At 39.2% G+C, this 25938-nt stretch overlaps 2 protein-coding genes across 2 annotated transcripts in view; one reads left to right on the top strand and one right to left on the bottom strand.

Moving 5' to 3' along the window:
* Positions 1-18317, bottom strand: part of Polr2H (DNA-directed RNA polymerases I, II, and III subunit Rpb8) — a 688914-nt gene extending 670597 nt beyond the window's left edge. The window contains exon 1 of the mRNA XM_071598109.1: positions 18203-18317. Coding sequence (XP_071454210.1) covers positions 18203-18275 — 73 coding nt within the window. The 5' untranslated portion in view covers positions 18276-18317. The remainder of the gene's footprint in view (positions 1-18202) is intronic.
* Positions 18318-18486: 169 nt separating this feature from the next.
* Epp (Ecdysteroid phosphate phosphatase) overlaps positions 18487-25938 on the top strand; it is a 29872-nt gene continuing 22420 nt past the window's right edge. The window contains exons 1-5 of the mRNA XM_071597719.1: positions 18487-18637; positions 18738-18978; positions 19061-19262; positions 20042-20220; positions 22776-22914. Of these exons, the coding sequence (XP_071453820.1) occupies positions 18531-18637; positions 18738-18978; positions 19061-19262; positions 20042-20220; positions 22776-22914 (868 nt within the window). The 5' untranslated portion in view covers positions 18487-18530. The remainder of the gene's footprint in view (positions 18638-18737; positions 18979-19060; positions 19263-20041; positions 20221-22775; positions 22915-25938) is intronic.

A 25938-nucleotide genomic window follows, 5' to 3' on the forward strand; every position in this document is an offset into this window, starting at 1 on the left:
GCCTTCCTCTCGCCGGAGTGGAGTGGACACCCTCTTTCTGGTTTGCGAGTGGGCGGGGAGGCAGAAGGGTGGCAATGAGGTGCAGTGGGAGAGGGGTGGGTTCTCGTGGATCGGGGGCGCGGAGGGGGGGCTGGGGAGGGAGGCGGTATTCGGGAGAGAATGACGCCCGGGAGGGTTGCGGGGGAGGGAGGGAGGGATCACTTTAAAAGGCCCGCGACCTTCACCGCGGGCGATGACTGTGGGCTATTCGAAAACCCGCAGGAAGTGAGGGATGCAATGCTATCGGGTGGAGGGGGTGGGGATGGGAGGGGAAAGAGAGTGCGGCCCACGACGAGGAGGGATCGCGGAGGGGGGCGGGAAGCCCGAGACGAGAGAAGGGGGTGAAGTGCGGAGGACAGGGAGGCCTTTAAGGGTTACCATCTCTCGCCCTGGGATAGGAGGCAACGGCGCGTGCATCGAAAGAAGGACTAAGAAGAGGAGAGCGGTGTCAAAACTGCACGTTTTCACAACATTACCGCCAACATCGACTACTTTACACCCCCCCTAACACGGAGCTACTGAATTCTAGATTTATGACCATGGGGAATGGGGTCTAAAGGGATCAGGAGTGAGGAACTCGTATCTATCACGAACCGTTTGCGAGAAATGGAGTCCCTAAAGTTAGCGATGCCTCTATGGCGATCCTATCGGCAAAAACAAGATGGATTGTGAATGAGATGAGTGTAAGGAATGAACATCTGCTCAAACTTTATCCAACACAATCAAGGGAGCCTTCTATCTCCTTCCCTCTGATGATTACCTTCTTAATCTCGCGAGCATCACAGTGACATAGCATTTAATCACCACGAATTATTATGAATCAAGCCGCTTGACTTTTTCGACGACAGATACGAAACTTTTCTCAGCTGGATACCACGCATTGAACACGGATTCTAAATGCAGTTTGAGAACAGAAATATTATAATCTAAACGTCCTATACCCTTCCAATCAATTCTCTCCACAATATATGCATAAAAATTAACTTAACTCTCAAACTTCCCGCAGATGCTACCTCAGTATTTGGGGAGCACATATGGTGAGGGTAATAAATTCCTTCGCCCCAAACAGCATTGGATACACTATTAGCCTGGTGGTTAGCGCGCAATTCTATTGATGCCATTGGTAGAGTGAAAAAAAGTCCACTTCGCTAGATGAGAAAGTTTGAGAATACATAACATAATCCATCTCACATCCCTCCCCGATTTCAATTCATATTTTTCCTGCCCTCAACGCATGAGGTAGTCACATGATCATCATTTCCGAGTACCCACTCGAGTAGGGAGGAAGGTCACACGCAATCCGATCAACAATAGACAACAAGCGTTCCGGAGCTCCTTCACTGCCAGTTCCTGCACATTCATTCCATTCCACCCGTACACTGGCGCTCCTCAATGGCCTCTCCGCAGTGCGGACTATGTGGTCTGCCTAAAAAATACGCGAACTGGTGCAATCTGGCGGCCATGACGCCGACTATAGCCCTGCCCACTCGCGGCGCTAGTGGCTTAATACCCATTGAGCCGTCTGTACTTGGCGTATCGTCGAGCTGTGCGCATGGTGCCAATTTTGTTAGTTTCTTTTGTCCTTGTTTTACCTGTTCGTCGAATATGGAAATTGACGAAATCACGGAAATCAACATCAAATGTTTTGGTGAAGTTCGGTAAAAGTTATCAAAAAATTACTGCAATGTTGACAGCTATATACGGTGATAAAGATCTGAAACCATCCGTTTTCAAGCGGATTAAGCGTTTAAAAGATGGACGAAAAGACGCCACGGATGACGCAAGGCCGGGAGGACCTTCAACCACCGGTGTTGACGACAACATTGATCGTGTGCGGTCCCTTGTCCTTACCGATCGTCGAAAAACTGTCCGAATGAAAGCTAATGAACTGAATTTAGGAAAATCAACAGTGCACACTATTTTAACCGAACATTTGGGTTTAAAAAAATGTGGGCAAAAATCATGCCCAAGCTACATTGATTGTTCGCCAGTTTCTGGCCAAATATTTTATTACTATTCGTGATCATCCTCTTTATTCGCCAGATCTTGCCCCCTGCGACTTTTTCCTATTCCCAAAATGCAAAATTATGATGACGGGACATCACTGGGAAGATGTGGACACAATAAAGCAAGAAACGACGAGACAACGAAAAAGCCTAACTGCCGGGGACTTCCAAGGGTGCTTTAAACAGTGGAAAAGAAGATGGAATAAGTGCATAGCAACGAATGGAGAGTGCTTTGAAGGAGACAAAATCGATGTAGACAAAAGCAAAATAAAGTATTTATGGCCTCAGTTCGGTAGGAGAAGCTACTGTACGCGAGCTTTTGTGTACCAGGGTACAAAACCCCGCGTTTCACTTCGAGGAACTGAAGGATTTGTGAGTACACGATAAGAATAACGCAAGCATCACTTACTTTGGTAACTTATTCTTGGATAAAGAGATGAAAAGCGCAATCCGAAAGATTATGAGATTTGCGTATTAAAAATGGGTACGACAAGACGTGACTTCTTACTTTTTAATCATAGATTACTGCCAAGTTACATTACTAGGAATTGAATATCATAATTTTATCATATTTTTATCTTACTGAAAACCCAATTACCTGAAATTGATGTTGCCAAAAGCTTTGCATCACAACCCTAAGAATCTGCATTGGACATTAAATTTATCAACTGGGAAATTCCTTGTCGGAAAATTTGTCTTCTTCCAATTTAAAAACAAGAATTTACTACGAGAAAGCACTGGTGTGGAACTTCGAGGCATGGGCGATGGAAAAGAAGACCAGAGAAGAATAGAAGCCCCCAAATTTCGGTGCTGGAGAAGGACGCTGAAGATCAACGGAAAGACAAAAGAGAAATGACGAAGTATAAAGAAGATTATAGGAAATGTCGATATGAAGTACGATAATTCTCATAAAAATCAGATGGATTAAGCATACCATCAGGAAATGGATTACTTTAGAACATAATAGAGTGACAAAGAATAAAAGGCGCTAAGGCGATGAGAAGGGCCAAAGGGCAAATACATGGTAAACAAAGTTCTTGGGTTTTAAAGCCTCACGATGTTTGAGAGTTAGAAAAGAAAGAATTATGGGCTGCAATTAATCAATTTGTGGATTGAATCAATGAAGTAAATTGGGAAAAGATTCCCTTATAATCAAGAGCTGAAGAGTAAATATTTTCTTCTATTTACGAGGCTTGTGAAGGTGAGAAAATACTTTGGGCGCAATATGGAAACCTGTGCCATGAAGACGAATCATGTTTTAAGAGGAAAAAGGAGGTAGGTTAATGCGAGAAAAGTTTTGTCTGCCCTACATGATTTGTATAAAAAGTATCGGGAAAAGTTTCTTAAGATAATTTATTATAGATATTGCTACTTAGTCTCTCAAAATCCTCCATAGTACGTACATCCCTTGATTGTCGACACACATTCACAAGCGGATTTTCCACGACTCGAAGGCTCCCTGGCAGGCGGATTCCGGAAGGTCCTTAAAGCTACGCGTGTAAGCTTCTTTGACGGCGTCTAGGGACCCATGGTGGTTTCCTTTGAGGGAGGACTTCCCTTTTGGGAATAGCAAATAGTCTGCTGGTGCCGAGTCGGGACTGTAAGGGGTTGGGGAATCATCGCGATGACGTCTTTCGTCAGGTAGTCGGTTACCTTGGAACCTCAAGCGCTCAAGACCTTCGGAACGAGTTTAGCGCAATCTTTCGCATCTCTAAATTTTCAGTAATAATGGTGTGCGGTGTCATCTTATAAATGCCAATAGTCATACTATCAATATCCGCTAGAACACTTAGCGTGCCAACAACCGCACTGAATCGCATTGATATGGTGTTCTAATGCAATGGCTTTCCACCTGGAATCCGGGTTGAATTAATGGTGTTGGCAAGTTTGTCAGTGATATTCCACTTGCTATTTGAGCGCTGTGTTAGCAGCATTTAAAACGCAGTACCGCATTCCTATGAATGCATTTACACCATAAACACACTAATATACGTACTATGTATTTCATTAATTATCGGCTAATGGCTACGTGAGATTCCTACAAACTCGATTCTCCGATTCCTATTGATTCGACCGACCACCGGTGTGAACATCTTATAGCACAATCAACATTTACAATAGAGGATCTCCGTTATATACTCATACTCTTTTGGTAGCTGCAATAGGTAAGTGCTCGTTGTCCAGCCATCAAACAATTCCTCGATGTTTCCAGGGTGTACAGACGATATTTTGTTCCAGTCTCCGAGAGCATTTTACAGTCTTCACAGCTATGAACACTCGCCCCGATGAAGAAAACCAACGGTGTTGAGGGAAGCGCCATTGCAGTCACGCCAAAAACGTATTACCCCCTTAAATCAAGCAAGATCTTGAAAATTAGTCTCCAGGATATCATTTGTGCAAAGCCAGGGGCTGAAGAGCAAGGCAAGGCATTTTTCCTACGTACGAGTGTAGGCTGAAAACTATTGCACACATGCTTATAGACAATAAAAACACTCCTGGTGGCATGTGGAAGTAACATTCTCCCTCAACACGCATGCGCAGGTTTGAGGTGGTTACATTCATCCAGCGTATTTTGAGAAGCGGAAGTATGGAGACCTGTTCTAGTGCTATGTCAACGCGATTTTTCTCGAATCCAGAACTCGACAGCTGCCTTCTCCTCATCGTCCGAGGTGTAATGATTACCCTTGAGGTCTCTTGAGTCGAGGAAAAAAATTAAAATTGCAAGGCTCAAGACCGGGGGAATAAGGAGGGAGTGGAATCGGTTGCGCGCGAGGAGTGTGGTGAGACACATCGCGAACAGATTTGACGGTATCCCAATTGTTCAATAATGAAGCCGACACGTTCCTTGGACATTCCAATATGGTTTGCGATCCGCTTTTCAGTGATTCGCCAGTCATTTAAAATCAAATCTTCGACGAGTTTGCGATGTTTTTCGTCTGTAGAAGTGATCGGACGTCCGCTGCCTGTTTCATCAACAATTGTGGCTTTCCCAGGCTCGCAACCACGAAATTTTACTACCCATCGATTTACAGGTGACCTATCAACAGTATCGTCACCATAAACAGCCTTTAAACGACGATGAATCTCAGTAGGAGTCACTTTTTCAGCAGTTCGATGACAGCACGCTGTTTAACACGCGTTGACATAGCACTAGAACACGTCTCCATACCTCCGCTTCTCAAAATAATGTTACTTCCACATACCACCAGGAGTGCTTCTGAAGGTAATTTTTTTGGTGGTCTACAAGCATGTGTGCATTAGTTTTCAGCCTACCCTCGTAAAACAATTAAAAGAAATTAGGCAGGTGCTCCAACATAAAATAAAAAAAATCAAATCTATCGCCGTTGCCTCTCCACCACCTCACGAATTTTGGGAGACTTGCATCTCAAAATGACGGCTGGTAAACTTTCTTTCCTCTGAGTACCAATATATATTTTTCCCAATAACTCGCTGAATTTCCTCGAGTTCTCTAGATTTTCCCAGGGAAGAGCAATCACGTTTTTAGAACAATGCTGCATTACTCCCTTTCCCCATGTAACACAAGAACTTCGACAAATAAACCTCACAACCAGGAAGTAAGGCTTTACCTCACCTCTCTCCCTGACCTAGCCATCGTAGCTAACTCCACGGACTATTCTAACGTCAACTTTGCCTTCCGTAGTGGCAGTCTCCAAAAAAAACCCGCGATGGCGACCGAAATACCGTCAGCGCTGCGCCATTCCTCATTGCTAAGTTCAATTCCAAGGACATCTCTTTCCGGTTGGGTGACCAACGCCTACTCACTTCCCTCATTATTTTTCAACCTTAGTAAAAAAAACACTGCCTCACGCAAATAACTCCAATGCCACGACGGGTGAATACGTGAATATTTTACTAGCATAATGCATGGTGTCATTTTTTCCGAAGACAAAATACATACGTTTTCACATTGGAGGTAAAAGGACAGAAAGGTTAATATGGACGAATTGGTTAGCAAAACTTCATCGAACACTGACTTCTCGAGGCACCGCAGAGCCATCTATTGGCCTCATGGAAGACTAGATGTTCCAATGGTTCCAATAGACCACGGTCTTCCATATAATAACAATGGTGCCTCATACTTTAAACAACAAACCCGACAATAAATGAGGCCACAACCTTTGCAAGGCATTTATCGCCTCCAGTATTTTCCACTGTTTAGAAACAATCAATTAATACCAGAGGAGACCAGTCCCCAAAAGAAAATGACTGCCAAAAACGAAAAACTACTTCTAATGAGCAATCAGCATAGTCCGCGGGGCAATATACTTGTATTTCAGCGATTAAATGTTAGATTTAAACCCACACAAGAAAATTCAAAGGTAGTATATTGCAAATGTAGCAACATATTGCATATTACTTGGCGGAATTTCCCAATTCCCCCTTCTTTGTGACATTCTCCCAGATTTTCTCAGCTTATTGTAACATAGTGTTAACCACTTTCTTGTCCTGTTAGTTCAAAGCAGTTCCCATGACTCGGGACTACGCTGGGGTCATAAAGATTGGCCGGGCTGTCTCAGACTCTACCGGTGGGGCCCGGCAAATGTTATGTTTTTCTCACCTCGACACCACTCGTTACGAGTACTCGTATCCACTGACCAAAGCACTGAAATGTGTCATAGAGCGAAAAGGAAACCTGCTCACGCAATAATTATGCCATTAATGATTCAGAACTGCTCAAGAATATCTTAAACAAAATGCAAAAGGACAGGAAATTGAGCGACACACTTGAATACTTTTTTTTGGGAAATCGACTAACTGATATCCTGAAATGCCTAAGACAAGAAAATTATAGCTCTTTGAAGTTTGACAATAAAAATATTTTACTGCCATGTAAACTTGAATTCAACAACATTTTCAAAATTTAGGTAAAGGTTGAAAATTTGAAAATACTTCATTTCCCGGGTAATTTTTTACTATGCACATTAATAAAGGAGTTAGTTGTGGGATCACTCAAGGCGCGAAGGATAAATCACAGATTAAATCTCTTGCATCAATTTGAAGGATGTCTCTTCAGCAATATGTTTAAATGTATTACTAGCCCCATCTTACTACGGCAGGGGATATCATGTAAATAAAATTACAGAGATTAAGTGTAAAACAGACAGATTTAAGGTTTTCCCCACGAACAAGAAAGGATCAGGATGACGTTGACCGACCGCGCTAGAGGGGAAAAGTATTTTGCGTCCAAGTGGTCTGATATGTAATCCCCTGCCACACACCCGAACGGTGGCTTACAGGGTACCATGTATGTAGATAAGTTTCCCGATTCTCAACTTGATGCACGTGAAGCCATACGCACGACCACTGTGGTCGGCAGGGAACTCACTGTTTATGACTGCGTGATATTTGATCCACCGACTTTAGGAAAATAACACTATTCGATGAAATGAATGACAATACACTCGGAGGCTCCGATTTTTTATACAAACGTTCCATTAATTTGATAATTTTTGTATAAAATAAAATTACTTCTTAAAATGACATTTTAGACCGCACATCAAAGCGTTCGGAAGGCAAACAATATTCGTGAAATTGGAAAAAGTGATATCAATTACGAAGCTTTATGGGTATGGGACCACGTTTTCAGTCCGTTTGCCTAGTATTTATATCCTATTAGCACAAATGCAAACTCCTATCATGCTCAGGTAGGTTTTGAATGGCACCGGAAAGAGAGAAGTTGCACGATTTCTAAATTTTTCCGAAAAAAAACATGCAAGTATTTGAAATACACCCTTTTTCTCTTAACCTACTCCAATATCTACCGTGCTCATACCGCCCATAATGGTTGGTTAATGAGTTGGCAATAATTAAATGCTGGGGAAGCAAGGAAATGGACGCGCAGATCAATCAAATAAGTCAAGGCGAATAATTTTTACACTTTTAAATAGTTGCTTTGTAAGAAATGGTAGGATAACTTCGGTTAAAATTTTGCAAGCAAGAAATGACAAAAGCACAGCAACGTTAACCTAAGAGTCTTATTTTTAAAAATTTTGACGCTAAAATTTTTAAAAATAATTACATAAGTGACTTGCTCTGCGGCTTATACAACAGCAGACGTTTTTTCTACAAGGCAAACTGTCCGCATAACATTCCTTTCATTGAGACTTGCAGCGAAATTAATGACTTTAAAGGACTGGGTGTGGAATGAATGACTTTTTAACGACTCGATAAAAAAATGAACGGCCATGAAAATATTACATTCCCTGAGTCTTGCGCAAAAATACGACTCTCACTCCATTAACCAGCATTCCTATAGTATATAATCAATCCTCTAATAGTATAACCACATTTGAAAATATTTGACTGGAAAACTGCACTTTTTTAATTTTAAAAACAAAATTTAATGACAAAAAAATAAATTCGGACCTGATTTCAGCTCCATCTCTAAAAAACCCTACTGAGAGCAATACTTACAAAAGCACGGAGTGAACGAAGATACAAGGAAATAATGCGTAGCGTACATCTGGGAATCGCCGAATTCACATTCGAGCCAAGGATGAAAATCAACCGCCACAATCCTCATCAGTAGTGTCACCTCAAATCATGAGGTGTGGTAGAATTTTGGGTGGAACGCTCACCCAAGCGACTGGAGATTTTGTGTTAAAAACGGGGGTGGATGCACACCCTGAGAACCGAAGCTCAGCATTTTTTCGGATTATCTCCCTGGAAAATTGAAAAAAGCTCAGAGAGGAATTGTCCCCCCTACCCTGATACGTGTTTCACACGCCGCCGTTGGACTATCTACGAGCTGAGCTCTATCTCACCTATCAAAGCAATTTTCAGGTGATTACTGGGGCTGATACGAAATCGATAACCTAAAAATACATAAAGACAGTCAAATGAAAATATTATTCAAAAATTGGTCAGATGACGTGAATTTTCATTATAACCGCAGCAATTACTTGCCCATTTAATTCTTCAGTTATTCTTTCAATTGGCGTAACGGTGATTACAAAAACATGTTCTGACAAATCCAGAATTTAAATGCTTAAACGGCGCCAAGATATAAGGACAAAAGTCCGTACATCTCGCCCTAAGCTAGGCGTAAGCTTGTTAGGGGCGCAATGACATTACTTGTATAAATCGGGCAAATGGCAATAGTTGGCGCGAGTCTCCTTTGTCCACTCACCGTTCCCCAAATCACGGAAATTATGGTATATTTGTTCGTTCTCAGAGCAACAAATAGACTTCAAATGGATGAAGACAGGAACCGAAAACTTCGCTTTCCATGCGATATTTTGCATGAAGTGTTCTTCACCTTCGACATACACGCATGTTTCGCTTTCCGAAAAAGACAAACAGTTCCAGGGTTCATGGATTAGAAGGAATCCATAATAAGGTAGGGATATAGCAATTTACCACTAAATAAAATAAAATTTCACTTCGTGGAAAACTGCTATGTCCTTGTCACGTATTTTTTCTTGACGTACTAATTTTAAGTTACACTGATAACCCAGGGCATTTACCGCCTTTCATAAAACGTAGCTTAAAAAGGCGTCTCCATCCAGTTCCAGTCTCCAGCAAAAGGACGTGTAAAAAATTTGAACGAGACATACAAAAATAAATTTACAAAGATATGGATTCACGTTTTTGCTGCGCCTATCTGAAACAGCATAGAAACCCCAAACCTGAATTTCCGGGACGAGATAGAACTCGAAATTACTTAATGAATTATTTTTCCCTTCCTTTGGTGCAAACCACCAAGTGTGTACACATATAAGTAGTATTTTACTGCTTAAAAACTCAGCAAGATGGGGTCACGAATTTTAAAATTTCACCATTTCCGGATAAAATATTAAAAAAGTTCTTATCGGAAGGTGAGGTGCCCAGATACTGAAAAACTGCCAACGTCACGACAATTAAAAAAGCGGAAATAAACAAAGTCCCGGTAAACACAAGACTGATATCATTAACATGTTTATTATGCAAAGCCTTTAGCATTGCAACATCATGCACTTCCTTGATGCGTATAATCATTGTTTCAACCTTCACACGGGTATTGGTTACGAAATAACATCTTCTAAAACTCAATTTGGGATTTTTACGATACCCACATGTCCTATAATCTGAGGAATCAAGAATTGAAGGAGCCGCCGTATTCTTACGCCTCAAAAAAACTTTTGATCAAGCCCCACCTGATTAACTGTTTACCGACTGTGATCATGTGGAAATAATGACAGGATATTAAATTGGTTTTGCGATTTTCTTTCTGACAGAAATAAAAAATAATTAACGGAACTAGATCCTATTCGGAGGATTTGGCCACTGGAGTGCCGCAGGAAAGCGTAATCGGTCCCCACCTTTTTTCTCAATTACATCACCGATATTCATTGCAAAATGAACCGGTAAAGTCAGATAACATGCCAATGAAACGGTCATCCATCACGATAATAATAATAAAAAATCACCCTGCGAGGCTATGTCTAGCGATCTCAACGATATTAGATCTTGGTGTCAGAAATTAGGTCTTCGATTAAATCTAAAAAAAGTGCACGTAATTGTGAATTAAGTAAGTACATTCTGCGAATGCTTGTAAACTTACCCCTACAGACTCGGAAGGGGTAGAAATAAGTTTGTCGGACAAAGTCTGCAATGTAAACTTCTACCTGACTTCACTTGACCGGGTTAACGGTGGGGTAACGTTCTCGCCGGCCAACCCTGAGGTTCGATTCCCGCCTAGGTGGATTTTTCTCCAGTTAGAGACTGAGTGTTGGCAATTGTTTCGATTTGTATATCATTGTTTAAAGTCCGATATAAACCCCAAAGTGCTGTTCTCGAATTAATGCGAAATAAATAAATAAAAGTACTCTTCACGCAGCACCCCAAGTTAGGATCGGGATACCACTTAAGACCCTGTCACCGCCAGGATTTGAACTCGGGCCTTCGGTGTGGGAAACCAGCATTTGATCCATCTCAACAGCCCGATCCCTGTTAACACTATTACTAGATTTCCGTGTGATATATAAAAGGACATTCTTCGCACAGATCCTATCCTTTATGTAACCAAGATGCAAAATTAAAGATGTGCGTAAGTATGCTCTACTGAAAAACATCCTCTTGCACGGAAAATGAAACCATGATCCAAAACTGTCAAAACCCTTTGCCGTGAACTAAAATCTGCATTTCTACCAACCCACACCCCCTCTCCTAATCGACCTCCCTAAAATTCGCTACCTGACAACGCGATTTATTTACCACAGAAGACCTTAAAGGAAACCTCATGTAGATGGTCGGGATCACTCGGAAAGGAATAGTCAAGAGCATCCAGGGAGTAGGATGACAAGGTTCATCAAACGAAACGGAGGGATACATTCGTATAAAAAAGTTAAGGAGGGAAGTTATTTCGCGTTGGTTGGACTTCACCTTGAATAAGATCTGGTGCTTTCCCGGCGTATTTGCTTGATGAAGTTTTCTCGGGTCATAGCCATTCTTCACGAAGTGGGCAGCTTTCCCGGTTTAATTTAATAATTAATCGATTCCGCGAGGAGTCCCAAGCACTCGACGCGTATTCAAGGTGAATTCATGAAGTTTTCTCGGGTTTTACACCGGGTCAGGGGTTCCATATTGGCCGACGTTTCGATGCCCGACTCGTGCATCGTCCTCAGGGCAGATGATGACGATGCACGCGTCGGGCATCGAAACGTCGGCCAATATGGAACCCCTGACCCGGTGTAAAACCCGAGAAAACTTCATGAATTCACCTTGAATACGCGTCGAGTGCTTGGGACTCCTCGCGGAATCGATTAATTATTAAATTAAACCGGGAAAGCTGCCCACTTCGTGAAGAATGGCTATGAACGCAAATAAGTGATACATCAAGAAGCCCTAGGTTGGTAGGCAATGGAAACGAGACGATTACAGGCCCGCCATATGAGTATGCTTTCACAAAAGTACCAATCATTCCAATTTCACGCTAACACATAAGGCATATTAAACCCTAGCGCCGCATTACACTGGTAGGCGAAACCAAAAGATATGCCGCGGGAAAGTTGAAGTGTTTTCCACAACAAATTTGCGACCACAGTCGTAAAGATTAAAATTTACGACAAAATTTATCAATAATTTCTCTGGTGGATGGTGACCTAACAGCCCCTGCCAAACGCCATCGATGCGGTTTGCAAGGCTAGATATAGGTATATATTTTTAATCACTCATGTGCAAACTCCATTTTTTCTATTTTCATTGTTCCCGATAACAACTTCAAGAAAATTATACAAGTAATTTCTTTCTTAATTTTTCCTAAAACGATTTACTCAAGACAATTTTGGTATTTCGTGCTAGCTAATTATACAAAATAGGGCTCTATTAAAACTAATTTAACCATTCACTCGTTTATAAATACAAAAACTTTTATTTATTGCTATCTTCTGAGCGAGCCGCCTTACTACTCGGGTCACGATCAACTTGGGTCATCCCAGAGTTAACGGCACGAACTTTTATCGTAGAAGGTCGGCCTACTTTATTATATACTTAGGAGTCTGTAAATCCTCAATCAGCACACCGCGAAACTAACCCTACTCTGCATTAGTCTAATCACAATAATAATAGTACCATTTCTAGTTGACCCAACTGGAACATTGACAGAGGATACATGAGTCAACAGATGTAATCGAGGAATATATTCCCCTCGGACGATTTCATTACTTTTATTGTTTCTCTTTCGGATTATAAGGTAAGGAAGGCGTGACCTTGACCTAGAGGCACGTGCTAGCTGAACTAACTGCAGCCCCTTACGCGCAATATAAAACATCGGCGAATGAGAGCGGAGGAGTGCGGGGCAGAGCCAGGCAGGAAGCCATCGCTCTATCGATTGCTCGTGAGGGCCGGCTCACAGTGAAACGTCATGGATAGAGGTGGATTGTGAACTTAGAGCCCAGCTGTGAATCTGGAGCCCCACGCCAATGAACTCGCTAACATCCACGGACTCCTAATAGAGCACTGCTCATTACACATTTTAAATTGTCATTTCAATGAAAACCAACAACTAAGTCAGCAGAAAACTGCAAATACAATTATTTATAACGTTTACAAAAAAATGAACTAAAATCATCATTTTTACCGATGAAAAAATGATTTAATGGCACACTTCTAAGGCAACTTATTTGCGGGACGTGGTAGTCCTGTGGTGGAGCGTTGGACCACTAACCGAAGCACCCGAATTCGATTCCCGGGCAACATATTCTCTTAAGCACCCTCGGCTCCACTCATGCATTTTTTTCGCCACAGCCGGCAAAGGGGCATCTTTTTTAATTTTATGGCCCGCACAGGCAAGGAGTTTCTGCAGTAAAAACAAAGCATGACACAACAGTCAAACGATACTGTCTATGTTCAAGTTAAATATTCCCCGAGAACAGAGACAACACAACGGAACTTGAGTTTCAAAGCTTTGACAGTTATTTTAGACTGTACAGGATATCACTTTCCAACGTTCTGAGATTTCCACTTTAGAGGGTTAACTAAAGAAAAGTGATGGTTTCGTAGTTCCGAGAAGTTTATAGCACATGATCTCTTCAAAAGATATGCTACCTTTTGGTAACAGATCCTATGGGTGTCCCCTTACATTGCGTTATTCCGGAACTTCTGCTGAATAGGTCGTGTTATTATCGTCCATTCATCAAGAACTTTATGATAAAGTTAGCATGAGCAAAAACGACTTTCACCTCAAATATACACTTTTGATGATGATTATACCTGACGATGACGTTCAACGCCGAAACATGGGTCGTGTTTTTTTCAATCAAGTGTGTGGAATTACAAAGTCAATTATTCCATTTCAATATCAAATATACACATTCCTCCAGTTTTTCCTTTGCGTTTCTTTATCGTAATCTCAAGTAAATGCTAAGTATACAAGGTGCAAATTCACATCCTTGACTTATTCCTTTTGTTATTGCATTTACTACATTCATAAACTCTTTTAGAATATTCTTTTGCTAAAGAAATCTTTCAAGTTGTGATGAAAGGAATTACCACATAAATTACCATAAAATAGTAAGTGATTACTTTTCATTCATTATACAGCAGAAAAAGGTTCCAAGGGGATCGAGATGGTGCGGGGGCTAGCGCACTGGCTTCCCACCCAGAGGGCCCGGGTTCAAATCCCGGCGGTGTTGAATATTTTTCAGAGGTATCTCGATCCCTCCTTGAGGTGCTTTGTGGAGGGCACTTTGAGTGAGTACGCCGTCCGTCGGATGGGACGTTAAACTGCGGACCCCTTGGCGCCTTTCGTAAAGAGTAGGCTAATGCCGACGCCGGGTTTCTCTCCACCCTTCATCCTTTCCTATCCATCCCCTATGGCGCAAATGACCTCAGCTGTCGGTCGCCTCCCCTCAAAACTACTACTACTACAAAAGGTTCCAAGAGTATTGCTGAATTATACATATAAAAATATAGCAAATTTTACAACATTTTCCTATTCTGTCCCTCTACAGTTAATGGAAACTCACTGAGAAAGGAAAAATATCAAAAATATGAACTTCTGGGAGATTGAGGAGAACAATGTCTCCATCAATATTCCTTCTGATACTCAATAAATTATCCATATTTATGATAACGATGATGGTTATATTTGGAAACAACATCAATGTCATACATTTCTACTTCCATAATTTCAATGACAACTTTCAAATTTTCTTTACAAAATGGGTGTAATTCTGCATCCGGAGTATTAATAATTAACGACATGAGAAGAGAAATACAAACTCCATGTTTTAACGCCACATTTGTCAGTGGATAATGCAAGGGTAGGAAACACAAATAGGAAAGGTAGAGTTGAGAAATTAGTTTAAGTAGTAGTAGTTTTTATGGGAGGCGACCGACAGCTAAGGTCATTTGCGCCATTAGGGATGGTTGGAAAAGGAAGGATGGAGAGAAACCCGACGTCGACATTAGCCTATCCTTGTCAAAAGGCACCAAGGGGTCCGTGGTTTAACATCCCATCCGACGGACGTCATACTCACTCAAAGTGCTCTCCGCAAAGCACCTCAAGTAGGGATTGGGATACCACTGAAAAATATTTGTTTTCTCCAGGAGAAATTAGTTTAAATGATGATAAAATTGATTTGTGGTTTTTGATATTGAGTAAGAAGGGATAAGGAATTTCTTTCTCATTTTCTAAAAGAAATTTCAGTACACAGAATGAACTCTTGAGGAAATAAATTATATACACACATATATTTTTACTAGTCAGCTAGTATGAATATTGGTGGAAAGAGGAAAATTAGAACACAATGAAGCTTTATGGACTGTTTAAAGTTGGGGCAGAGAGAGAATTGAATATAGGCCACAGGAGGAACATTTTGAAAGCAGCATATGCATTTAATCCTTTCATTGGCACAAAATGATATACTGTAGTTTTACATTCATACCACAACTCCTGATGATGACATTTTTGCCCACCAGAATAGCTCAGAGAATTAACAAGGTTATACATTAAGGGAGTACATGACAAGGAAACATTTTTATGCTGCATATATGTATGTTAAAGTATGCAGTTATATGCATAAGTAGTTCATTTCACTCAAGAAAAATATCATATGAAAATGTTAAAGTAGAAATAAATCTTCAACCATGTAGTAATAAATAACACCCAAATTATCCATATACTTGTAACATTATACATACTACTGTACTGAAAATGTTGAAAGAAGAAAGAAAGATATGTAAAGGCTGGATAAAACGATGCACGGAATGCCTACCCGCTCAGATATAAACAATTCCCAAAGAGAGGTGAACTTATAAAACAGCTTGGGGAATAAACCACTGTGCCCTTTTACTACAACACCAAACATTGTTCGTCTGTTATAAAGTATAGTCTTGTATGTAAGGGCCAGTAATTAGGATAGGTGGGTTGACAATTGATTTGATCAAGCTGCACACACCATGGCATCAAAAACTTTTTATGAAGTCCCTCTAAAACCATTAGACGATTCACAGTGAGCCTTCATTCCCCCTTCTATCATCACAAAGTGTTAGAGGCAACCTTAAGGAGTGTCAAAGATGTTTCAATGTGTGAAGCCTTGATGGCAATCGCATGAACAAAAAGAAGCCTCTGTGAAGAGATTGTGGAGGAGTTAAAAGTAACCCGAGCTGCGGTGATGAAACGTAATTGAATTAACAGGTATAACAGAAGTAAGGATAATGTGAGTCAAGAGAGTGAAACGGAAGTGATCATATTGAGTAATAATGCAAGGATAGATTTCTACAACAATCTATTTATTTCACAGTCCAGTTTCAACATTACACTGTTGTCATCACTGGCCACGAGAATACCTTGTTGAAATTGAGTTGTGAAATAAATGATTTTAGTGGAAATGGACACAAAGTCATTTTCACTCAATATTCATTATCCTTAGCAAGTGATGGCCAAGTCTATACTTCTTAGGGTTGTGGCCAACTTGAGGGAATGTGTACTCTGTTAACGAGAATCCTATTAACTCCAATGAAAAACCTAAAATATATCAAGGTACTAAGTTCGAGTGATTATGGTAATGAATTTTGAACTTGCTAACTTGACGTGGAAGATTCTCATTAGCTAAAAGAGATATGAAAGTATACATTCGGGCATTTAAAACAGACCTCTATTGAGTTCAAACTATAATTACCTACAAAGTACATATATGAAGAAGTAATTTTTATGATCATGAAAAAACAAAATAGAGTGACTGATACTACAGTTGCCCAAACAATATGCATCAAGCCTATCTAAATGCCCAAATTAACATAGCATGATGGCTATTTTTATTATGCAGGTGCAGTATGAAAATACTTTTTTTAAATCTTACTCTTTCAGTTAAAGAGCTAGAAGAACTTAACATTTCTCTATCAGTAGAGAATATCTATTTATTTTTATCCTTGCTTTAGTGGGACTAGTCCTTTTACCACGATGCACAATAAATTTTATAGTAAAGACCGTCAAATATTCTTATTAAAAAATTGATAGAACAACATTTTTCCCTTCCAGCATTTGGTTTTCTTGACCAGAAATATCAGGGAACAGTTAAAAATTAAACGATTTTACATGAGACAGAGGACTGAAATAATTATAATTTCTATATTATAACTCCACATGAAACACTTGCTTGTGCCATGTGTGCTTGTTTGAAATATGAAACTGAATAGCCTCAAGGAGCTGGGGGCAATATGCTATACATTTATATTTTTATGCACCAGGTATCGCCAACAATTCTCCATCAACATAGAGGGAGTAAATTAAAGCAGTTCTGGAGAGTACAAAGTGATACAGCTTAAAGTAGTGTGAAAGAATGCATTGTTCCTAAAACAAAAACTTCTGCCAAACCATTTCAAATCATAATGTTGATCCTTTTGACATTAAATACCAAGGTGAAGAAAAATATTGTACTTAGCATAGTGTACGAGGATCATTTCCAAATTGATTAACTTTTACCAGTATCAATTGTTACCTGGCCTCTTTCAGTACATACAGAGAAAACTCCAATATTCTTCAATCCCACAGCGTTGGCTAACAGGATGCATACTGGTATTACAATCCTCATAGAAAATTACTACAAGATAATATATTCTAGGGAAGACACTTAAGTTAACTAACGCTGAAGTACAAGGTAATTGGCATTAATATTTTGGTACCAAATCATAAAATAACACCCTAAAAACCGATTTTCGAAAACTCCCTGGGAAATAAACGAACTTCATACTCAGTTACACGTTGTTTACTATCTGAACGTCCTTAGTGCGAAAAAGCAGTACTACCTCAAGGAATTCAAACCTTGTACTAGGTCATAAGGATAAGATCTGCCGAAATCCAACATACTTTTCGAAACAAGTATATACGAGAAGAAATAACAAAGGAAAAATTCATGCAGGCCAGTGCTAATGTTTACAAATACATTGTTTACATACACATGAGAAAAACTTTTCCCAGAATTTCTTTCAATACAAATAGATTAAGTTCATATTGGTCATTAACATGAGTACTAAGCACATAATATTCCGACAATTAATCAAAAACTAAAAACCGGCATGAGCATAATACTGTAGCAGAAGAGTCCAAACGCGTGTAATCGTCAAAGCAATTGGGAAAAAGCATGTATTTTACCTCCAATTGAAAATATGCTGTAAGAAATAATTAATTTGATTTAACAAAGAAAATGACATACCTCGGTCGAAGTTTTTCCCCTCAGGATCTATGTCCTTCACGTTGAAAATATCTTCAAACAGTACACCCGCCATGATAACACGGAAATGAAGAACTGAATTACTTTCTAGTCTCTATTGTAAGATAACCTTTTTGTGGAATCTTAACAGCCAATAAAAAGATAAATGTAAAAATATATTATTTACGCTGAATATTATTCTGTCTATCCCTTTAAAAAAATCCCAGAAAAATTGTGGTTTATAAGATGACTTTCCTAGTACACAGAAGAATGTGCAAAAACGAAAACGTGGTGCGCATGTATGGAGTGATAAACAGCAACAATAATAAATATGGCCACGTTACCGCCCAGAAAAAATCCTACGCCTACCAAAATTTTAAAACAGTATTTAACCCCCTTACAAATTTTATTACAAATGGGATTTCCAAAGCATAGATCGTAAGTTATTATTCCTTTTCGCTTCTTTGTTTTTCTTCCTGGTGTGTGTTTGTTGTGTGACACCAATCTTTTTGACTATCATTTTTCATTTTAAAATAAGAGAGAAAGCACTCGCTGCCACCGGTCATAGGGGCGTACAGCTGGCTTCGGACTGGCTTCTGGCACACGTGAATGATCCTACGATTGATGTATCTTCCCCTAGAGAATACATATTATACGTCTGCCCAACTGGGCAATTTCTTCGACAACTTCAATCATTTTGGAGCAAATCCTTAGAACAGTGCCAATGGAATGGAGCACACAACTATATGCCTCACATTACCTTGGTGTCCTTTTTTATGGTAGATATTTCAGTTTTAAATACAATTCTAACTTCACAGTGGCATAATACTCTATTGTACGACTAATTTTTCCTTTTGCCAGGCTCCTGATGACCTAACAGAAAGTTTAGTGAATCTTTTAGAAAAGGTTTATGAAGACCATAGGTCTGAATGGTCCGAAGACAATCCGGTTAAACTCGAATCCTATACATCTCCAAACTTCATGGGGTATTTCATGGACGATGAACATGCGAATATATTAAAGAATATTGCTGCTAAGTACACGAGTGGGATGACATCGCTTGGTAACTATTTGCCCTTAAATTTATTTAAGTATTTATGGACCTCTTCAAAACCTTAGGTATTAAGTCAGCACAAGTTTTACCTGAATTTAATATTCATTTTTAAATGGTTAATTTGGGTAGGATACTGGTTGGTTAAGGAAAAACACATTGCTATTAATGCATGTGATAATTTTTTGAAACGTTCTTGTATCTATACATCCTATGCGAATATAATGTGATTAATTCCGGCCAGCCAGTTACTGACAAATATTGAAATTATTAGGTTGGTTGCATTACATTAACTTCTGGTCATCAGACAACAATTTTTTTGTGAATGTGTAATCATTTAGTTCATTATTGTTGAACATCTTCTAACTCATGATATAGGTGTTCAGAATATGGAATCATTGAGCATTTGTCATTGATTTGGGAAATCGGTAAATAACAGAATTATTGAATGCATTTTTGATACATTTTCAGCCTATGCTTTTACTAAAGTGATGCTTAGGAGAACAATTACTCCAAATTCCCAGTATTTGATGCGTTATTCTAAAAGTATGCAATAATGCATATTAGGTTTTATATTTTTAAATATTAGTTAAACCCAATTAATGGAGTTTGAGCTCAGTGACTTAAAAATTAGTGGGCTGAACATCCATACTGATCCACTCATTGTATTATATTTAGGGTTCTCCTTGCATAGCTTTTCTCTTTGGATCACTAATATTCCACCGAACCTTATTTAATATCATTGAATAATATTTAAGTTAATGTATTTGTTTCATTTTTCTTATCATTAGGTTGTATGAAGGTTCCTCAAGAAGCAAACGTTAGGTCAATGCACCTAACACTGACGTATCAATTTCCTCCAGAAGAGTATGAAATTTTGAGAGGGTTTGTTGCAGAAATGGAGCCATCTCTGCCATCCAGCTGGGAGCTGCGTTTATATTCTCGTGATGCTAGAATTGGAAAAAATCAGGTATCTCCAGAACATGAATTTAATTATAATTTCTAAACCAAAATGGCGTATTGTTTTACCTAGATCTCTATCCGTTAGGTACAGTTGAATCTATTTGATTGCCATTTTTAGATTAGTATTAGTAAATTCTTCTTTGATTTGTGCAAATGTCCATAATTATTAACTTGGAGAATCCAAAGTTTTGGACAAGCTCTATGGAATACTGCAAACATGAACAAAATCTCTATTATAATGTCTTTTATCACTGTTTAAAATTATTAGTCCCAAGATTTTAATGATGGACAGTATAGGGAAAATGAGTCTTGGCAACTGGAGGTCTCAGCCCCATCGGCCGTGTGTGGTGCCCGGCTTCCTCTCGCAAAATCCCTGCAAAGCAAAACCAACGGCAGCAGCACAGAAGACACAGAAAAGGACCGAATCATTTAGAATAGGAACTTGAAATGTTAGCATAATATTATGGGCGAGAAAAGTAGAGAATATAAAGCAAGAGATTGAGAGAGGAAATGTAGTTGTTTTAGGTGTGTATGAGGTGAGATGGAATAGCAGAGATTACTGGAGTAATAATTATAGAGCAGAGGGGAAGACAGCCAGCAATGGGAGGCATTGATATTGCACAAAAAGTTGCAAAAAATGTAGTAAACTGTAGCTTTCAGGGACTATTGAAACCTCTGTTTTATAGATTGCCTATAGTTAGAGCTGGACAAATGGATGTTGAACTGCATTGGAGATGCAAAATATAAAATACTCTTCTTCATGTATTTGCAATTCTTTTGGAAATACAAGAAAATTTTTAAGCATAAAAGATTTGCACGCTATGTTAACCATAGTAGTGATGAAAATTAAATAGCAATCATGAAATAGCGGAAATAAGGGTAAAAAAGTGTGTTAGTGCTTTCATCAAATGAAACAGTTTGCTTTTCTACTCATAGGATAAATTGTTTCCCTTGAGGGACACAAGGTTTTTAAACACTGAGATCCACTTATTGGAGAATAGACAAGGCGGCAAACGAAAATAGCTTCTCTAATGGTGAAAATGAGCATAGGTTCCTCCGACTCTGGAAAATATTTTCTTAATATACGAGGGTCATCCGGAAAGTAGTACCCGTTCGTGAAATAAAGACACAAAAGTAAATATTAACAAACATAAAAAATTTTATTTGAAAGAGGATACTTTAAACTACTTCTCAACATAATCTCCAAGCAAATTAAGGCATTTGTCATAACGTGTGACAAGTTTCTGTATTCCTGCTGCATAGTCCTTCGCCGCCAGCTCATTGAGATACGCGAGGGACCCATCTTGCACAAATTTTTGCATAATGCAGATGGTGTTTAACAATTTCATGAACAATTGTTCGAGAAACATTGGGAAAATGCTCACAGATGTCATCAATTGTGACTCGCCGATCGTTCCTCACGAATTCGTCAACTGAGCTCACCAGTTGGTCTGTAATGACAGACGGTCTCCCCGAACGCTCATCGTCGTGTGTGTTCCCCCTCCCCATGTTGAAGTTGCGACACCACCGCCGAACAGACGACTCGTCCATTACATTGTCTCCATACACCTCCTTTAATTGGCGATGAATATCACATGGGCGAACGTTTCTTGCATTGAGGAATTTAATCACTGCCCTCACTTCACAACTGGCGGCGTTCTCAATTTTTTTAAACATTGTAAACAATCACAGAAACAACACAGGCAATGCTAGCGTCACGCAACTTGGCTCAGAGAAGGCAGACAAGCCACTGAAGCTATCTGACCTCGTCCAGCGGCTACTCGCGTCGTCAGCACTTCATGCGGCACGAACGGGTACTACTTTCCGGATGACCCTCGTATATTAGTATTGTTTTGTAAATTTGACAGAAATTTGTTTTGTCATTAAATGACCAGAAAACTAGCCACTCATTATGAGTTTATTACTTTTTCAATGGTATTTAAGAGGACTGTCAACTTCATTGTCCTATCCACCAATTGTAGTCTCACAGGCATCATTATAACTGGTATGACTAGAATAATGTGTGATTATGATTAAGGAACCTAGCATCATCCTACATGTACCAGTGAATATATTTTCATCTTTACCTTTGGTCATTTAAATCTTGGATAATTGCCTCCTGGTAAATTCACCAAGACTATAAATTAAGCCAAAAACATATAAGTTTTCTGACTGAATTTTCAGAACCACCAATTTTTAGCTGTCCAGGCATCCTCTAGTAATGTGTATGTAGTAATGTCTATTATAATGTGTATATAATTCGCCATAGAACAGTACAATTATGTATTGTTCTATGGCAAATAAATCTATCTAAATATCTATCTGTCATGTGACTAAAGGGTAACTAATAAAATCGATTATTTGTTCAAAGAGTCACATCTTTTGAACAGATCTTTTACATACAGGACAGCTGAAATGGATGAACATACCTAGATGGAGAATCAACCTTTATGTCTACGTAAATTGGTTTTGAAACATGACGCAATGGACGTATCATTAAGAATACATTTGTTGTTGCATTTCCTTCCTGTAATGGTGCTTACTGCTTTTTTAATCCAATAGGTCCACAAAGTGCTGTATTCTCATGTCCCTCGTGAGTCAGATGAACTTGAACTCCGAATTGGAGATTACATCTACGTGTCTGGGGATGCACTGGAGAACTCTCCTGATGGTTGGGTTGAAGGAATATCCTGGCTGACAGGTAAATCAAGCTATTGAAGCCCAAAACTTCCCTCATAATGTGATGCATTCCATGAGGAAATAGCGGAAAACCATAGGAACGATACCCATTCTTTATTTGCCCATGTAGATCAATGCAACAATTTCAGAGTGTAAAAATCATTTGCCTTGACTGGGGTACGAACCCAGATCCCTCAATATCCGGTCGAGTGCTTTAGCCAGTTAAGCTATCAAGGCGTCCTCTTAAACTCGAAGATTTTGGAATTTGCCCATGTAGTATTAATTTAAATTGTGCACCAGCTAATTGTATTATTTTAGTATATTAGCACACACATGGGTCTGATGAAAAAACATGTTTACCTGAAATACATCCTTAGGAGAGATGCTGAATAAATTAATATCTGAACCTGTCAGTGACTGGCGATTTTTAATTTCACTGGACCATATTTTTTTGAAACATTTTTCGGGCAATGTTTTAGGAATAAAACATATCTGTTTTAATTATATTCATGTTATAAGTCATTGTTCCAAATATTTAATAAAATAGGACACATGCATCGTAAACAAGAGTAAACTATTGCATTTCGTGGTAAATTGAGAAATTTCTCATGCTTGTATTGCTCTTTTATAAGGTATCATGTATAATGTGAGCAATTTTAACTGACAGGAAAATAAATGTAAAATTATTAAAATAAAATACCTAATTAGTTGCATGGTATAAAATTACAAAATAAAAAATCCACTTAAATTAATTACATTTTGGTGTTCATTTATCAGTATATATGATGATGTACAGCATGCATTTTATGCTTCTAGAGACAAGTTAATCATTGCAATAAAATATGAATGTAATGCACCTTTTACCCAATCAAATCTTATGTGAAACCTATTGAGTGATTGAAGAAAAGGAAAACTGAAATATTGAAAAAAATTGTCTTCATTGCAATAAACAAATTAAAAATGAGAATACCGAAAAAAAAGTCTCAGACAAGTTCTCTTTAACTACTCTGTGTGTGTGTGTGTGTGCTTAACACACTAAACTTATTGTGTTAAGCAATTAAATATGTGAGTCTAAATTCAGCATTATGGATAATCTAGCCCCACATCTCCATTTTTTGAGAAAACTGGTGTGGAAAGAGGGGATAAATTAGTTGGTGAGCATCATGTATAAATTACGCAGCAGTAACTGGAGTACAAGGAGAATAATGAATTAATTGCCTCCACTTGGAATTGATTCCCTAGGCATTTAAGGCTTGTTGCCCGATACCAATTGCCACACACTCTTAGGGCAAATTTAAGGGAAGTTATTGTTAAATTTTGTGAAAGAACACAGATATTATCTATGGTAAAGTAAATCTTAGAATATTTTCTATTGTTTCAGGCTTCACTTCGTGGAAGTATTTAATATCCATACTAAAAAGAAAGACTCGTACTTTTCCACAGATTTTATTATACGGTACAATGCGTTTCACCGACTTGCGGCATCATCAGGTACAAATTTGCAAAACAGACACAGCAAGAATATATACCCTCAGGTCAGAATGGGGGCGGGGAGGGTTGGAAGGATTTGAGAGGGGTGGGGGCTTGCAGGTGCGTTGATGGATTGTTTTGACCATTTCCAGGCTAGTTTCTCGGAGAGGAGTGGGGAGGGGAATGGGAACAATTGCTCATTACAAAGTGTCGTGTTGGGGTTTACCAAGTGCCTTCTAATCTCTAATCGCTCGAGAGCGTCCATTTTTAATCCTTTTGGGAGTGTGTGTAATATCTCTGGGACAAAGTCACTGCTGTGGTCGAATTCTAGTAAATGCTTGGCGAAGAGAGTCCCTCTCCAAAATTCTAGCCAATGGAAAAGACACCCAGGATAGCCTTCTCAAATCAGGCATTTATAAACTGAAATGTGAGGATTGCAACAGTGTTTATGTCGGTCAGACCGGCAGGAATATCAAGTTACGAGTCAAGGAACACGCTAGGTGTCACAAAAATCAGAATAACAACTCTCACTTGGTAAACCCCAACACGACACTTAGTGATGAGCAATTGTTCCCATTCCCCTCCCCACTCCTCTCCGAGAAACTAGCCTGGAAATGGTCAAAACAATCCATCAACGCACCTGCGAGCCCCCACCCCTCTCAAATCCTTCCAACCCTCCCCGCCCCCATTCTGACCTGAGGGTATATATTCTTGCTGTGTCTGTTTTGCAAATTTGTACCTGATGATGCCGCAAGTCGGTGAAACGCGTTGTACCGTATAATAAAATCTGTGGAAAAGTACGAGTCTTTCTTTTTAGTTTGGATACTTAGAATATTTATTTGCTCTGAGAGTGTAAGTATGCTTAATGCAAATTAGTAATGAATGAGCAGCATTGAATTTTCCATGCAGTGACTTACCATGGCATGTGGCCAATGCAATATTATCATCCTTGACGGCTAAGCTGGAGGCTTGAGAGAGCTTGAATATCTCCTCAGAGTCACCAGATAGAAGGGGAGGAAAGTAGTTAAAAGAAGGAAAGATATAAAAAGGGACAATGTATGATAGGGATGTGAGGAAAGCTAGTCTTATCCCGTATTATTGAGAATCCAGAGTGTGTACATCCTGCTAGGGCAAGTGGCGAGGCTACCTAGTTGTGCTAATGGCCAGGGAGACCATCATGTCACACCACTAAACTTCACCTAATTTTGTTTAAGGATTTCTCATTGGTAAATGGTTGTTGCCGAATTTTCCTACTCTATTTAGTCATAATAGTGGAAACTTGCTTAAAGAGCATAATTCATTCCAGGACCTTGCTCTTAATGTGTTGCACTCATTGAGTGAAACAAAATTTCCAATATAAAATATGATAAGGCATTCCATGTTAAAACAACTAAATTAATATTTTAGGTTTTTTCATAAAATTGAATATACTGTGAACCCTCGATTATCAGTGAGTGGATTTTCCATTTTGCAGGTTATCCATGATACTCTCTTCCCAGCACCTTGAAATTGTAATGAAATGACAATCGTAAAGATAGTTATATGATTTTAAACTCTGATAAACTTTTAAAAAGAT

Source organism: Hetaerina americana, unplaced genomic scaffold (genome assembly GCF_022747635.1).
Source record: "Hetaerina americana unplaced genomic scaffold, ioHetAmer1.1.p SCAF_9, whole genome shotgun sequence".
Classification (NCBI taxonomy): domain Eukaryota; kingdom Metazoa; phylum Arthropoda; class Insecta; order Odonata; family Calopterygidae; genus Hetaerina; species Hetaerina americana.